Below are 18022 nucleotides of genomic sequence, written 5' to 3'. Positions count from 1 at the left end.
CAAAAAGTTGAAAGAAATCACGAGGTGTACAGACTCGTTCGAATTCTCAACTCGAGCCGAAATCGCGCCTTCAACTTTATTGCTTAGTAATTATAAATTCTGTATAATCGAGGTATTCTCTCAACTTCTGCTTTTCAAATGGGACATCTTACGTCCTAATTTTCATCACTTGAAACGGGGATGACGTACGCGCTACGTTCAATTAAGTTTATAGAACCAACCGGCAGCGCTTAAAGGGCGGGTATAATATAACTCCGTCTTAATTCGTTTTCCGGGATAAGCTGCCGTTGAAGGTTCCGGAAAGCTCGGTCGTCTCTGCAGGTAGCTTTCGGAAGGCATTCGTACCGAAGCCGTAGCGGATAATTTTACGAGGAACGTTTTAGCGCCCCTTTGATCGCTTTCAACTTTCGGTGGTAAGCTCCGTGGGGTTTATTTGTGGAATTTTTCACGTCTGCATGCACGTGTCTAGTAACACGTGTCGCTGGGCTGAGGCCTGAATTGGCGCATCACCTATTTTTACGACCACTTGAGCGTAGCCGTTACTGCAACCCCTGATAGAGTGGAACCAGCGATTATATGAGGTACGTGAACGGCTTGGACAAACGAGTTGTGGGTGGGACGTGAGGTTGACAGGGTTGACATTGACTGAACGGCTGAGCGCGTTGCCTCGCCAGATGCTGCAGCAGGGTTTAAATGCAACGAGAAAAAACGGAATTTAAAGTTGGATAAAAAAATGTTTATACTCACGAGCAGACTGGCCCGGGGGCTTTGTGGTTTAACATAACGTCTGCAAGAAGAAGAAGAATGGCACGAGATTTATACTGTATCAATAAATTCTACCCAATATTTTCATTTGAGTCATTGTCAGACCAAAGACATATGGTAATACACAGAATTTTAAACAATCCTGATATCGAGGGCGTGTCGAAAAAAATCGCACTTAAATCATGTCTCTGTTATATACTCCCAGAAATTAGCTCAAAGAGTATCCGAACGTAAATGTGCAGTAGGAATGACGTTCCAGCCGGAGGTTACAATGCGGTAAAATGTTGAACCAGAGCGGCGGTAAAATTTCGTTTTACCCACGCAAACACATTAAATTGACATTTGATATTTGCGGTCGATTTTTACGTCCCTATTTTATGTATAAACTTACACTCCACATCCGTCTGCCAGCGCTTCTCTGACGTAAACGAGCATATACAGGCTATACCATGTTGTGGGATAAAAATTTCAGACCCCGTTCTCGTGGTTTTATCCTTTCTACATTGTATACGGTTATATAGATATACACGCACGTATGTTGCACGTTTTATTTCTTGATATCAGGAATTCAGAAAAATATGACTTGAGATTTGATTTCTCTGTCTATACATCGGAATGATGGCCGAGAGCTTGAATTTGATATTTCGCCGCCTCTCAGTTTTTGTATCATGGATTTTATATGTCTCGAGGAAAATGATAGCTCGGGATGGTAGAGCGCGATAATTGAAAGATGAATGATTTTCAATTGACATTCATAATTGATCTATAATTCAAATTTTATCCGCGTTCGTCAAAAAGCTTGGGATCGGGAAATTCACACGCCTAAGAGATACTTGAGCCATCTTTTGCCCAAAATCGTTTCAAATCGCGTCACATCCGGTTTCGCCATCCAACTTGTTCTTGCCTCCAAAAAATTAGGTAGTTCGTTCACCGAAAATAGCTCCTCGTAATTCTGCAAGTAATTGAACGTACACGTACGTGATTGAAAATTTTCTTGGTCAGATGCTGAATCAACTTGTTACAGCGAAGTGTCATTGTTATATTCACCGTTTTTCTCATCCTGCTGTAATCGTCGTTGTAAATTCTTGGACCGTTTCTCGCGTGATCCGGTATCGTTTTAGTACCGTGTAGAATCAGAGTCAAATTACCGATATCTCCGCTGTTGTTCTGCGGCCCGACCTGTGATGTATGAAAATTAGATTTCCCGGCACCTGACAAATATTATTGTCTCCTTGAAGGCTTAGCGTACATACAAATTTCGGTGAATAATACATGCACGTACTCACCGAATCTGATATCTGGAGCTGCCATATCCCACGAGGGACTTCACCCCAGCTTGCCACTGACATGAACCTCCAGTTGAGAAAACCCTCGTCAGAGTCATCCAGCGTTCTGGGAGCCAAAATGCGAACACGCGTTCCTTGGCATTGGCAACAACAAATACGGTGTGAATACAGTGCCGGGTGAATTTGCTTTGTCGTATAAATTTCTCCTCTCATGCAATTTAACGTTGAATATTTTCTGCAGTTATTATCAGTCGATAATATATACGGGAATGTTAGAGAGGCTGAGGTAGTTTTTACTTACCGGATGGTGACGTCAGATGCATCTTCACTGCACCCCGTATCGCGTACCGTATGTTGACTTCCACTTGAACATGTTCCAAGTAGTTTATTTCATTTTCATCCCTGGCGCAGCCATCCGTATCAAAGGTGACGTGAACGGGGTTGCCGTAGGTTAACGTTTTGTTCGAGCTAACAACACACGAAAGCCATGAGGAAACGTTCGTGTCATTCGCAGAGTCGAGTTTTGTTCTTCAATATTACAACACGGTGCTCTGTCGTTCCGGAATCTTAACTAATTGCAGGCGTTATTCTTCTTTTAACTCTCTCTACCTAGCTCGTCAAAAGTGGGTCGCTGTTTCTGCTAGCTCGAAAGCTTGGCGTTGATGTTTTCGTGCAATTTCAAGTCTTATTTTTCACGGCCGTAGTGTTGCGAGGGTGTCAGTCGGGGCTCGTTGACAGGCTAGAGTTAACGTAAGGGGAGAAAACCGCTAGGAAACGGAGGCGTAGAGGGATTTGAAGTGAGCGTCAGAATGTGCGCGTCACAGGGATGTTTAATTCACAAACTCAGGAAGCGTCTCGGCCTCCGCCTCCCTTTCTCCCACACTTTGTCGAGTTCTCATCATTATTTGACGCGGAAGGATGCCCCGGCGTGCGGTGAAATGCCCTGAATTCATCCGGTTAGAGAGTGTGCTTCTATAACGTTTCGTTCTTTTATGCATACAAATAACTCTAAATAGCTTAGCGCGTCCCATCACTCACTGCCTCATAATTGTTCAGAGGTTTGTGCATAGAATACGGCGATGCAAAAGGGAACCCGAGCCATCCTTCTCCCCTAGTCGCGCTAATTGACACGGATTGGATTGATCGCCACAGGGACAATCCGCGATCAATTTACCTATTATTTAACTTTTAGCCTGATTGCGATCTGTACTTACACGTAATCCGCCGGCACGTGGCACTCTTTTTTATCAGGTACGGTCGTCCAGTTGTATCCCGTTGTTACGAGGGCGTAAGCATTCATGAGGCCGAAGCCAAATCTCGGATTGAACCAGAATCCAGCTGCGTTCTTGAACCAGCCGGGATTTTCACTGTTTTAATAAAGAGAATGTATGGAACGCGGTTCGATACGGAGCCGAAGGCTGTTCAATCGGGTGGGCGATAACGAAATTTCACTTTAGGGAAAACATCGAACCATTTTCAGAGAAAATCCTCCCAGGCATATATGTATGGAATTTTTTATCTGCGGGCTACGTTATGAACAAATAGTTCGTACCGTAAAGAAACGCATAAATTGATCATTTATGGTTTAGTAAAGCTGCTGGTAAAAGAGGTCGAACCGTTTCGCGAAAGGTAAACATCGATGGGTAGCTCTGCAGTATCAATTTGTACAACCCTCGGGATTGAAGAAACGAGCAAAATTCGATGGAGCGTGAAATGCGCTTGATTTCAAACGAGAGCTGCTTGCTAAATTTTGCAAACGGGTCACGATCGTATTTACGCCGTTTCCGTATTACGGCGAAACCAATCTGCTATAGAATTGAACACTTCACGATTACGTGTCTCTGCGATATGCCCAACTCTGCACTTTTCCGAGTCGATCTGGAAAAATTCGGATTCTCGAAGCTGCGACTATATACAATATACGAAGTCATTCTCCTCAGACAAATCGGAAATGTGTTGAATTAACGCAACAGGTTTTCTCGCTTATCATTATTCGTCAGACACTTCTCAATTGAATTTTCTCGAAGCCATTCCCGTACCATGATCCGAAAATTTTCCCGGATTTTTTACTCTTTTGAGTTTATAGAAAAACCCGACTAACTTGTTTTTACATGACAAATGCGCACTTGCCTTAAGGGTACGTATTCCGAGGTCCAGACAACCAGATGCTGCACGTCTCTCCACGTCAAGTTTTCACTGAAAGAGAATACTACTCATGAATTCCTCAACTTGTTGAACGTATTCGTTTCAGCAGTGCCGCTATGCGTGTGGTGGATTCTTGTCCAATTGTAAGTTCACTTGTAGGTGAACTTGAAATGCTGATTTAGAAGTAGAGAAACTACGAGATATTCACGTACACGCCGAAGTAATTATCGTTTTGATGTGTCTGACTGAAATTGAATTCGAGATGAAAGGTTTCATCTCGCTTTTTGTCATCTAACTTTCCTGCGAATTATTTACATAGCTACTCGTGACATCTGGCAACTTTCAAAAGTTCATCGTCTGTTACGCTGTGGTCTAATTTCTGTCTAGACGAAGCAAGTTATATATATCGGTGTGCATGTGTTATATACACAGCACGTTATTTTCAAAAGGGATTATATTTTCTTATCCGAAATAGTAGCTTTCTCAATTTTGTCGTCAGCTATTTTAAACTCTACGCCTGAATCCGCCTTTTTCGACTTAATCGCGCGTCATGAATACAGAAAAATTGGTTAAACCTCTTAACATAAACAGCTGCGGAAATACAAGAACTTTCCGTTCTTCGACAATGTAACTTTCGAACCATATTAGTTGCAGCGACTTGCGACCGGTCAAAATAGTTTTTTTCCAAAAAAAAATGAGTCAATTCAATGTATTAGCTGTAATTTGCTAGTATATCTGAGTCTTATGATCCTGACGCTCAAAGTCGTCAATCTTGATTTACTTAATTTAATCAGCCCTGAATCTGGCAAATTTATGTATGTATATATATATACGGATAATATAAACCCGCTGGTTTCTAATTCGCTTTAATTACTACGTGAAATATAGGGATTGATTGTTTTTAACGGTCGTTATGTAACCTTCAGTTAATTGGTACTGGAAATAAAGCATTCTTGTTACTCACTTGACTTGTAAAGCGAGTGCCAAAATACCTGCTGCTAATGGCGCTGACGCCGACGTCCCTGTATGTCTGGTAGTGCAAGTATTTCGCAGATCAGTTGTAGCCTGGAAATTTGAGTTAAAAAATTGGGCCAACTCTGATTTTATGCGGTCCTAAAATTTATAAAATTCTTTTTAATACGGACCTAAAAAAAAAAATAAAAATTCCCCAAGAGACAAGGGTTCATATCCTATGGGCAAACTGCTGGAAAATTTTTTCAACGAGTGATTTAACGAAGAGTAAAGACCGAGCCCTCCTGTTTCCTGCAGTAATTTATTACTCGGTGTGGTGTAATGGGTAAATATACCGTTTTCGGAGAGCCGTTTCAAGGGAGATACGATACAATTCACGAAGTGGAGTCACGGAATAAAATATAGAAGAAAAAAGTTCGAGGGTAATTAAAAGATTCGTGATATCGAGTATTGCAATTTACAAACAAGGGAAAATCATTCGTCTAACTTTGAGTCTGTCTGCGTATAACAAGTTTCTCGGCCAACTATTGAATGCTTTATCAAAATCATTTGGAAAGCAAAGAAGCAGCAGGTTTTTGGCGGAAATACATGGCTTCTCAAGTACAATTTTATCTTTTTTCGTATCCCGACAACGCTCTGCAACTTTGTGTTTTGTCTCTTAGAGGAATTTTAACCTAATTTCAAATTACCAAGTTCAAGTATCGTACAGTATCAATTTCCCTAAAAAAAAAAAGCAACTCACAATCATTTGATCGTGATAAGCTCCGCTGCTGTAAGTCGTGGCGAGTGTGGCAGGGCAGCGTTCTCCGTACCAAGGAAACCTTCCTGTTTGACTTGCGGAACCCACGGCAACGGTGTAGATGCTTCCGACGTATCCGTCACATCCGCAATCGTCAGCCCTCGAACCCCCGTTACCCGAGGCCCAAACGTAAATACAACCCTTGCCGTTGCGACCCTAGAATTAATACACACTGTGTAATTGAAGCTTACAATTAATGGCGTATTTTGAGACTTCATTGTCAGTTGGTAATTATGTAATTGGAGTTGAGGCGAATTCTTTGACTTGAACGCAAAGGGAGTACGTGAGATATATCGCGTTAAGCTTCTTACCAGCCTCTCCCATCATTATTTTCTATCTCTCTCTCTCTCATTCTAAAATATTGACGTTTTGAATATAAAGCAGTATACGATCTTTGTGCGAAATTCTCGTGAACAAAGGCGAGGGAAAATATAAATTTTGGACGAGAAAAGAGTTTTTCTGTTGAAAATGTTGTACGTCAAAATAACTATTTGATGTTTATAGTATATATATAATTATATATATTGTATATACATTGTAAGCAAGCGCGGTGTGTACTTTCCTAGATTATAAGTTGGTATCAATTCAATACTATTAGATGTTGAATTTCTAAATTGGCCATAAAAATTCCCCTACATTACTCCACGCAAGCCAATTTTGGTCAATTTTAGAAGCACTATTTTTTACTGTTTACCGTTACTATATACACATGAGTTTTCGCCAGACCCTGGATTCAAAAAATCGCTTTTTTGCGTTGCAAACTTCAAGATCGAGTGCTAAAAAACGCCATCGTGGAATTCTCCGTGAGCCTTTATGCAAATATCAAACCACTTGAGGGATGAACCTTTCCAGAGTTGCGGACGATTTCTACGAGTATTTCGAACCGCAAAACCAGCCTCGTGGAGTGAATAAGATGAATAATAACAACAACAACAGCAATAATAATAATAATGACGAGGCAAAGGGAACCAGAGAAAAAAGGGACAAAGAAAAAACATCCTCCATTACCTGCGTGATCCCCTTGTGAAGAGCTTCCAAAGCGAGACGTCCAGGTGCCTCGAGGCTCCTTCCGTCGTCCGCAGGGCCCCAGGAGGCGGTGTAAATGTCCACGAGGTCTGTGCGGTAGCCGAGCGCCTCACCCTCGACTCTGTCGTTCACCACACCGTCCAAAAGTTTGATACCGCCGATGGAGGCGCCGAAGGCAACGCCAACACCGCATTTTCCATTGTTCGCTCGCATAGAGATTTCCCCGGCGCACCTTGTACCGTGTCCGTTGATTCCTGAAAGATCCAATTAAAACAACCATCCACCGTACTACAATTTCCTGCGGTTATAACACGGGGCCCGAATTTATGAACGTGGTATACCTCGGTGGCAACAAAGCCAGTATTTGTTTTTTTAGTCTACTGTATTTTACACTTTTTGTTCTAAACCTACTCAAGCCTAGAGTACAGACTTTACGTTGCGTTATTCTTATCAACTTAGCTTTTTACAAAGTGTGGTATTGGACCTGCGCTATTGCGTTAACCAAAAACAAACCCGCATGGCATCACGAGCGACTCGTTTACAAGTATATCGATTTCTAAACGGGCAGATGGTGAAAAAAATTCATATTTCGTTGAAAAACCATTTGATCGACTTCGCGCTCAAGGCGTAACAGTTTGGTCTACGGGAAGTATGAGACAGAAAAATTATACACTAGAAACGTAGTCATACATGGCAGTGGAGTTTTCCTAATATTTGACATTGATTGACTGTTGTGATCGCATTGATCGAGATTAATCTGTTGTTGATTACGTAAAACAGGAAAATGGAAACCACAATTTCTCTGCTTTATACAGTTTGTCGTAAATTTTTTAAGCATTGTACTTAAAAAGTACATTTCAATAATAGGAATTTGAATTTTTCACTACGATGATCGGATTTGGCGTTATGAAGTCATTGTCAGTGGAAAATATTCTTCACAGCAGAAATTGTCAAATTTTAAAACCTCTGTGAAAAGTCTAAAAAGATACCTAGGATTGCTACTTTGTTTTTATGAATAAAAAATTAGCATTTCAGCGCAATAAAACAATGAGAATGCAATGTGTAAGTTTCTATTTTGCGCGTTCTTCTTCTGCGTGAAGTATTGATCTTTAAACAGAGGAAACACGAATTTGCCCTGAAGAAACTTTTAGTGAGCGAAGTAAAATAATAATAGAACAATTATTCTATTTGTGATGGAATACTCTCCGTTACATATTATTTTTTTTATTTGCAATGGAGAACTTATCCAATACATATTGCTCAAAGTAATGGGTAATGCGTTGCGTTTACATTTCTATTTTCACAACTCTGGTTATCGCCGATTACCGGTTCTGTTACACCGTGTATATACATGCTCATCCTAAATTGAGTGGAAATTATTCGTCAATTTCGTACATCCGATCGACTTGACGACGAATCCAGATAAAATCGTCACCTCTTTTTTGTTATTATCAAATCCGCATAGATTTTTTAATCGCCAGTGAAGATGTGGATGGACAGCGCAAACCGCGCAAACGCATTTCACTCGGCCGAAATACGATGGAGAATTCGAACTTACGCCTGACGCTGCAGGCAACGGCAATTTGACAGGCACGTTAAACACTCATCGCGTTCAGTCGGTTCAGGCAGCTAGCTGAAGTACAAAATGTGACAGCGAGGGTGGAATTGAGTGTTATTACGGTGCAGATTCAAAAATCGTGATCAAAAATATTACAGCCTCCAACCCACTTTCTCTGTTCGCCGTTATTGAATATCATCTCGATGAAAATTGATAAATTGAGTTATATAGAGCCGAGACTGCGGCGTGATAGGAAAGCCTCTTAGATCGTAATTCACGAACCAGGGTCGTTGTACGCTTCTTCTGTTCCCTTACCATGCCTCCTTTCAATCAATCGTCTTTAATTACCTGTGGATTCGTATCGTGGGATTGGATCTGCGTCCGCCTCGTTGACGTCATAGCTGATTGCCGCATCCTGAAATACATATCCATGTTCCAGTAATCGATCATCGGTTACTGAATTCAGTACAGGATACAAAAGCACAAATTTGAATAATCCCTGCAAAACCGGCCGCGGTAAGCGAGCTTGCGAGCTTGGAAGCTTTCCTGCTCGAAAATTCAGAAGACGGAGTTAAACTCGCCGGATAAAATGCAGGGATCTCCACTGTTGGACTTACGTAGTTGCTCTGTAAGTCCTCGTGAGTATATTCGAGCCCGTCATCCAGCACCGCGACCCGAATACCACGACCCGTTATCCCGAGCCGGTAAAGTGGCAGGACGTTGAGGTCCAGCTTCGGGAGATCCTTGGTGGTTCGTGTATCTTGCTAGGTTCAAAAGAGCGCGATATTTTGATTATGGCTATGGCTGTCGTGTTTGTGGATCGGCGATTCAACTACTGATAATTACTTAGCGAAAATAAATTTAGAAATTGTGTGTCATGCGGATCATCGTAGCTTCGACGTTTCAAACATGTGTTTGTTATTTTACAATGAATTCCGGCTTAGCCATGATTATACGTGAAAGAGCTGACTTTTAACTCTTTGCAGAAAGGACCGATCATTGTTTAATTTGGACTCATATCTGCTCCGGTTTATTCAGCTTTACAAGACCCCACATGGTGGGCTTAGAGTAGATAAAAAGCACACACAATATTACCGTGTTAAAACAAACCCCTACGACGGTATGGCGCATAATTTTCCGATAAGATAAAGGCGCGACATTTGTACAATGAGCCCGGAAGATTACACTGCTTTATATCGTTGACTCGCTGCTTTGTTGGTGAGAGTGAAAATTCTGAAATAGAACACGCGCATCGCAGCTCGCAACGGCGATCGAAAATATTCCTACGCGTTTTGAGGAATATCGCACCTTCGTACAGCGTTTACGTTTGTAATACACTCACCAAGTACCATTCCTGTCCCCAGAGTTCGTCGTTGAACATCTTCGAATTCTCTATCTCTTGGATCGAACGTTTTTTGCGTCTCCTCCCAGCATCTTTTACAGAGATTTTTGAAGCAGACCTTTCACTGCGCTTTTCTGACTCCAACGATTTCTTCACCTGCGTGTAATTTCCCGAAACGGGCAACTCAGCTTCCCCGGCTTTCAGTGGCAGTCGTTTTTCCCTCACCAGCGGCCGCTCTGACTCGAGATCTTCCAAAGACACGTGATCCCGCTTTTCTCGACGTATGACTTTCTGTCGATCCGCCCAGATCACCTAAAATCCATTAATTTTTTTTCAATCCCTGCACAAATTTTCTTAATTTTAATCACGCTCAGAACCTGAACAATTTGGACAGGAAAAAAATTCAATATTCCTGCAAACAGTGACGGCCAATTTCATCATATTTTTTACTACGTATTAAAAATTTTACTTGCGAAAAAAACGTATTCCTTGGATTGAGAATCAGAGCACGTGGCTTTTACCGAAATAATTTACCACGTACTGACTCGGTCGTCGGGAAATTCAAAGCTGCATAAATTTTCTCTTCAAAAACTTGTACGTTACGAGAGCAGCGCACGTAACCGCCTACGTTTTGAGTTAAATTCGTTAACCGTTTTACCTTCGCATGCGAGTTCAGAGCCTTTCCAAGTCGTGGATGTCCTCCTCTCTTCTGGTGCTGAGGGCTCTTGTCTTTGTGCCACAAATACGTGTCCTCGAATCCCAGTACCTTAATTAATAGTGTCATAACGCGTTATATGCGAGGTTGTTAAATTCATCATGAACAAAAACTGACCCCTATAATTCACCTTTCAAGTTGATATCAGTATCAAACTCAGCCAACTGACATACGAGAGAGGTAAAATTAGGAACGAGGTAGATCATCGTCTTATTAGTGAATAAATAAATTGAGCATCTTCAGAGGAAAATATACGTCAAGGTGCTTGTTATAATGGCAGTGTTTGCGATGTAACTATCTTTGCGGTGGACAAAAAATTAATCAACATCCGTGATGATTTTTTTCACAGGATAAATTTCCGACATTCCGCCATTTATACAGCTGTACGAGACAATCCAATTTTCGGCTCTGAGAGATTAAGGGAAAGTCCGAATGGGACAGCCAGTTGAACAGAGTTTAGCGCAGACACATCGGGCCGGCCTGGGGTGCAGCAGTATCGTAATTTACAAGCGACGAGCACAATCGATGGGGGTTGCACAATGTGCGGTGCGGTGCGGTGCAGGACCAGGGTGCAGGTTCAACTCCGTGCTATCCGGGTGAAAATTGAATCAATATACGCCGATTCCCGCGACTCGGTTTCGGAGCGGCCTCGTGACATAGGGGGTAGTAAATTCGCGTCCCGACGCCCGAAACTCTACGACCCTTCCAGGGACGCTCGCACCAGGATAACATCGACGCTCAGCTGCTAGCTTGCCACCGCAATGGCAGATAGTCCTCGGTTATAAACAGCGCGTACACGCGTGCACGCCAGTCATACGGGCGCACGTGCGTGCGTTCGTCGTCCCTACGATTCCCCGCCTCTTCGCCCCCCGCCCTTTGCCCTCAGACAGCTCCAAGGGCCCGTCGACCTGCCACCTGGCACCGTCAGAGGCGGGATCAGCGTCGCGTGCCATCCACGTTGTACGCGCCTATGGTGTCGTGGTTGCACGCGCCAGCCAGCTGTGGCATCGATACCATACACGGTGTGTGCCTCCCTCCGTTTTGTGTCTATAGAAAGCCGCAGTGGGCTTCTGGAATCTAGATCTACCTCCTCTGCGTAATACGTCAGACCCTGCCATGTACTAGAAACGTATTATTCCTGCTCCTGGTACTTGCCTCGTGCCCGTTCGTCTGGTCGATGCTTAAACATGCCGTCTTGACATAACTACCCCCCCCACTTTCACACCATCCAGGGGAAAAGCACCGGAGTTTCGATTATACATTTTCGGATAGAAAGTTTTCTTTTTCCCGTAGGATTCGCCAGGTTGAAAATTCTTCCGATAACTGAGACTCTCTCTAGATCCTCTCGAGATTGGAACGCGTTTGCATTAGGTATCAGCAAAATTTTGCGCTACGTTGATCGTACGATTTCAAAGCTCCAGCTTACGACTGCCGGATCAATCCCACTAAACGGTTTACGCTTTCTTTGTATCACCGCACACGATAAGTGGTTTGAAGTAATTTCGGGTTGCGCGCGGTGTGATCTTGATGATTTATTGGACGGGGGGAAAGTTTATTGCTAGCCGCTGCAGCAGCGGCTTATACAGGTGAAGAAATGTCTGATTCTGAGGAGGATGTATAAATAACGAAAGCTGCAGGATGCCAAGAATCGAGAAGGTAGGTCATTACTTCTCCATCAGCGTGATATCTCTTATCCGTATTCAGATTCTCTCACCGACTCGACTTCGCATCTCTCTTTACCTCTCTCTTTCTATCTCTTTCCCTCCCGCACACCGGCTCATCCTTCCTCAATTCCCTCTTGCCCTGTACGTCCCAACGGGTATCTTCTCAGTCCATTTGTTTTGATCGGATTCCCAACTGTCTCGCGTAATCCCGGACCCCTAAGCTCCCTGCAGGCGTCGTCAGCCCCCAATGAAAACCCGAACGTCTCTATCTTTGCTCGTCCTCCACCCCCCCGCAGACTCATTCCCCCGCCTCTCCCCTACCGTCGTTTCATCTCGTACACCCTTTCATCCCCTACTGCCAAGTCAAGATTAACTATAGCCGCGGTCTTCACTCTGAAAAATGCAACGGCGACGCGGCCCTGATTCCGATAACTGCCCCGCTTCCTCCTCCCCGTCTTCCGTGCATCCCTCATTTTTCCTCGCGGTCATATTCGAACCAAACTAGTCAAGGAACCTCGTCAAGAGGTTGATTCTTCTAACGGGTAAGGGCGAAGTCGATGACTAGGATCGAAACGCTGCAGCGAGTATCGGGCTCGAACTTACCGCCTTTAACGGTGAAGATCAACCCCCGTCAAAAGATTTCTCAAGAAAAAGCATGGCGGTAAAGAAAGCCCCGAGCGGTCCCTTTGCTCAGTCCTCTTTATCCTAGGCGGTAGCTATTGGTTTTGATCGAATTCTCGACTGCTGCTCATAATCTCAGCCTGCGACGATCAGGATCCTGGCGTCTGTTATATCTCATTCTAATCTCAATTCCATTTTATTCATTCATGAAGTGATCCCTTGGAAATTAGTTTACTCCTTCGGACGTTTAAAGATTCGAGAAAGAAGTAGAAACAGACAAAAAAAAACAATAAAAAATGGAAACTGAACAAAGTCTAGCAATAATCTCTTGAGGGTTCGGTTTTTGTTCACGCATGGGTGAGAGTAGCTTGAAAATGGTCTTTCTATTTGCTAGCCAAGAGCCACCGATTTTCTCATATTTTCTTACTAGACTCAATATAACGCCAATATTTTAGTTAGCGAATGATTCCTCTCCCATTGATTCTCTCGATATTTATACTTTTACCGATATTAAGGTCCGTCGACGGTCGATATATCATATCTGGTAAATATTTACACTCACTTGGAAATCCCTGAACCGATTTACGCAACCACCCTTATGAGGTTGGCACCTAATTGTATTTACTTTCTCAACAAATTAAACCAGGCTTGGTAGGAACGATTCATCAGCTCACAATAATTAGTCACGATACGAGTTCACCGGTGAAACGGATTACGGGAGGAAGTCTTTGAGTCAAATCTTGAATCAATTTGACACAGTTTTCCGACCCCGGCGACGTTATGCGGGTTACGACTAATCCCCTTGTGGTTATACGGCCGAAATACACTGTTCCCCAAATTGGAATCTGCAGAGACTAACTTCACAGCTGCTTGCAATTATTGGGCGATTACCTTCTTGTTCTTTGCACCATTATCGTTATCGCTAGTATCGTTTTTCAAACGTCATCGAGATTCTACGCAGAGATGGAGAACCGCCTGATTTTTGTCACTGGTGAAATGACGGTGAACTTCTCGATTTTCGATCTAGGTAAAATAGCGAGCGTCGTTGTTCCTGTTTTTCAACGAAATTGGAGAGGCGTCTAGACCTCGTTGAGAATCGAACTGCAAACAAATTCGGTTCCCAATTAATAACGACGTGATGCCCGGCTAACAATTCAATGCAAAGCAGGATCGCTGATTCAGCAGCTCGACTCTAATTGAAACGAACGACAGTCAGACGGACAGTTCAGCTGGCGGATAGACCTCCGACCCGAGAGCATAAAGGGGGATTGCTAAACCTGTAATGAACTCGACGTCAGTTGTCTAGTTGGCAGGTGTCACTGTCGCGCATGTCTTTCGACGGGCTGTTTACTCAGCGTTATACATATATCCGACCAAGATGTGCCGAGCTGCATCTGTAATCCGGTGATAAAGCCGCTTTAACCAGTCAAACCAACTCGAAAAATGCCAGAACTCCACCCGGGTGCTAAGAAAGTGAGGAAAGCTGGGCTTATTCATCCCCCTGACCCTCTGGTCACGTTACCCGCAGTTTCTTTTTTTACGTGCATGCGTGATGCGATTAGTTCCGAGACCCTGCGGAGACGGAATGTTGTATTCCGGTGTCTGGTATGGGGCACCTATCCCTGCACAAAAGAACCACCGCGTAATTAATGTAATAGAGTATTCTAATTGCGCCGGAATTCAACTGCAGCTGGTGTTCCCCTCCTTCTTCCGTGCGGCAGACCGCAATCTGTTCTCCGCAATGCGTACATCCTTCTCTTGTATTGTATCTTGTATGAAGGTACGTGCGCTTTGCATCGCGAGTCTCACCGCGGTTATAATTATTTTATGTAATTAAGCCTACTTGCATAAGTATGTCCCAGACGCTGGGACAAAGCTGCGGTTGGGATTACGCGGAGTCAATCAGCTCATATCTGTCCGAGGTGGATTAGAACCGAACGAATCGCGAACGAAGAGCATACTCGCGAAAAACGAGTTTTTTCAATTAGAAAAATTCATTATTAGTCTTGGCTTCGACGATTCGTGATTGTCGAGTAATCCAGGCGATTTTCCATTTACGGTGAATTTTCCGAGTCTCGCCGGTTATTGTTCTTCAATTCGGTCGCACAGTGTGGAGGAGACGCATTTTATCTCTCGTTTGTTTTTCACCCAGACCGCCAAGTCCTGCAGGCAGTAAGTACCTATTCCGACGACGCGGTGAGAAAGTTATCATTTTTATAAGGGTATGCCGGGAAATGAGTTGTTGAAGAAAATTGAAGAGTAAAATAAAACGCAAAGTATATTCATGCGGATGACGTACCATACGCGTCATCATACGTGTATCGATTGTCCTTCAACCACCACTCCATTCATATACTGTATAAAATTCACGTGAAACGGATTTCGCTACAACATAATATACATACATATACGCGCGCGCATACATACACATTATTTTCGAGCTCCGAGAGTGTTTGGCGAACACTTGAAAATAAATTGACTCTTATCGGATTATCGCTTCTACCGATGTGTGCGTGAGTCTGTCGTTATACGAGCGAAAACTCAAGGATATCCGTTTTTACGTACGCGGTAAAACGATGGTCGTACGATCGGCGATGGATATGTACGCAAGATTTTTCAAGAAACAAGAAAAAAAAAAAAAAGAAAACAAACAAATAGAACTGAAGGTAAAAGGAAATTTTTGTTATTTCTTTACTGCGAACCATTCAACTAGATTCAATCGAAATTTCGTTGAATATTGGACGAAAGCAATGAGAAAAATAAAATTGTCAACCTATGAGAATCGATTCGCGAAATTCACGGAACACCCCAAAGCTCTTGTACAATATCACAAAATAGCTTTGTCTCTTTGACTAGCGCGATGGAATAATTTACATTCAATCTTAACATTCAATGACGAAAGCTTTACAGTTGTACTTGCTGAATAGATGTCGCTTCGCATAACCAGGTCTGTACGATGATGCGTGATTACGAGAGGAATAAAAGGATGAGAGTCTCTTGAACGTTTGGATGAAAACTTATTCCGCGAAATTCTCAGCAGATCTTAACGTCCCGCAACGGCTAAGCCACACGAGCGAATAATTAGAACGCTTGCACGTTTTATGAAGATTTTAATCTTCCCTCGACGTAATTTTTTCTTTCTTTCTTTCTTTCTTGACTTCCCGTCTTCCTCCGATTTATTCATTTCATTTATACGAAACCGAGGGATTGAAGCAAGTGCGGGGCGCGTACTTCTCCGTATCTCTATAAGGTACAACACGGACAAAGTTGGTCATTCAAGTCTGCGGAATACGTTCACCCATTGAATACCGAATTCAGTTGAGCCGAGCCTTTACTTCAACTCAATTTCAATCGCTGTTTGATGTATTCGAGATAATATATACCGACTTTCGCGGCAAACAATGGCTGTCGCCGAGCCGTTGTGGTCGCAAATATTGCCCGCTGCGAAATGCGAGGTGCACACGTACCGGACCCAGATGTTTGTAGCCGGACTGCAGGGCCAGGAGGGCAGCTATCTCCGGGCCGCCGTCCACCCTGACAACCCATTCGTTTTCATACTCCTCGGGCGTCGCTGACGTCCCGACGCTCTCGGCGGGCGTCGCCGCGGACAGTCGGAGACACAGACTCGTCAGGCAGATGTAAGCGCTGGAAATGCATCATGCGATTATATAGCGAAGCGGCCGATGATCGCGTGCGGAATTGAATTTTTCCATGAGAATGTGATTTTTAACGAGAACAACTTGGAGCGCGACCGAATTGTGTATCATACCTCTTTATGCATCCGTTTAATTAGCGTCTGGATCTTTGCGGAGTCTTTTGTTGTACCCCGAAGGCTCTTGCTGGTCGTAACGTGAAATTGCTCGGGTTTACAGGCTGCTTTGTCGGCTTACAGGCAGCGAGATTGAAAATGAATCAACATGCCGTGCCGAGGATTTAGAAACTGATTAAAATATTCGGATACAGCGGATGGCTGCCAGCGTTCCCTTCAACGTCTACACTCTCTATATCTATAACGGTAACAGAATGCAGCTATGCACGGGGAAAAGAAATTAAGAAGTTGTTAAGCTCCGTGTATTACAGGAACGAAACCGGCGGGCGAACCGCATCTTGGATACTGCACATGCGGCAAGCTTGTATTATACATGTATATATAATATATATATGTGTATATATACGCGTCTGCCTCGGGGTACGGATGTGCATAAAAGCGGATTTCTATTCGTTTTCCCCGATTCTCCGGTTATTTATTTCAATTCGAACTCGATCGAACTGACGAAGCGTTACTACCGCGCGTACCGCCAGGAAATATGCTGTTGAGGTATATTTTTTACCTCCGGTTCCCTTTTCTACCTTTCGTTTCTATTTATCCTATACTTTGAACGCAGTCTATCGCTTATACCTCAGAACGTTTCATCGACTATTTGCATCATTATTTTATTTTTCTCTCAACCCGTTGTAATTCTATTTCGCTACGCTGTTCGATTCATTTTTAATTTGAAGGGGATAAATCTTATCCATATAATGTTGAAAGGAAAATAAGTTACTTTTAAACAATGTTACACGGTGCATGAAAATCAGGTTGCAATTGTAATAATTAAAAACTTACTTCAATGATGCGAAAGTTATCATTTCCATAGATCGTTGATCAGTGTCCGTGGTATTTTGGATGTCACAAAGTATGAAGTAAATCTGAAATGAGACACTTTCACGTAGTTTTGAACATTGAATGGAAAATATACTTGTCAAGTGATTCGGTAAATGTATGAGAGGTATGTTCTTCGATCAAAGAAATTCGCTCCACTTTTTATTGAAAACAACAGAAATTGAAAGCTCGCTTCAACCGATTCGGGAAGACATGCGATCGAACAGTGCGTCTAACAATTAGTTGTGATGTTCTTTTGTGTCTCGCGGATGTCAACCCCCCACTTTTTCACCCTGTTGCTCGACTCGTGGTGGGGATTGTAGATGCTATCGTGGGGGTAGGAAACACACGTCTCCGACGGACCAGACGTTGCGCAATCCTTCGAGAAATCGCCGCAAACGTTATTATCCGCGTTTTTCATCCGCGAAACTCGATGCCTCGTCTCTCTTATCGGACCGCTGATAATCGCCTGAAAATTAACATTACT

The 18022-nt window shown here is 43.2% G+C and overlaps 2 protein-coding genes across 3 annotated transcripts in view; one reads left to right on the top strand and one right to left on the bottom strand.

Annotated features, from left to right (window-relative positions):
* The window catches only part of LOC107221612 (hemicentin-2), a 302996-nt gene that overhangs the window by 19401 nt on the left and 265573 nt on the right, over positions 1-18022 (top strand). The window lies entirely within an intron of this gene.
* LOC107223046 (neuroendocrine convertase 1) lies at positions 132-17745 on the bottom strand. 2 transcript variants are annotated; one of them, XM_015662616.2, is made up of 15 exons: positions 17500-17745; positions 16361-16538; positions 10552-10659; positions 9894-10205; positions 9169-9315; positions 8900-8966; positions 6976-7247; positions 5911-6123; positions 5161-5261; positions 4182-4247; positions 3266-3418; positions 2353-2519; positions 2052-2185; positions 1813-1944; positions 132-1717 (listed from the first exon to the last, which is right to left on the bottom strand). In XM_015662616.2, exons 1-15 carry the CDS (start codon positions 17526-17528, stop codon positions 1580-1582), a joined length of 2217 nt encoding a protein of 738 aa, XP_015518102.1. In that variant the 5' UTR covers positions 17529-17745; the 3' UTR covers positions 132-1579. The 2 variants fall into 2 exon arrangements, with proteins under 2 accessions (XP_015518102.1, XP_046599548.1); XM_046743592.1 differs by lacking the exon at positions 10552-10659.

The sequence above is a fragment of the Neodiprion lecontei genome, chromosome 6 (genome assembly GCF_021901455.1).
Source record: "Neodiprion lecontei isolate iyNeoLeco1 chromosome 6, iyNeoLeco1.1, whole genome shotgun sequence".
Classification (NCBI taxonomy): Eukaryota; Metazoa; Arthropoda; class Insecta; order Hymenoptera; family Diprionidae; genus Neodiprion; species Neodiprion lecontei.
This window is presented reverse-complemented; position numbering and strand designations above follow the sequence as displayed.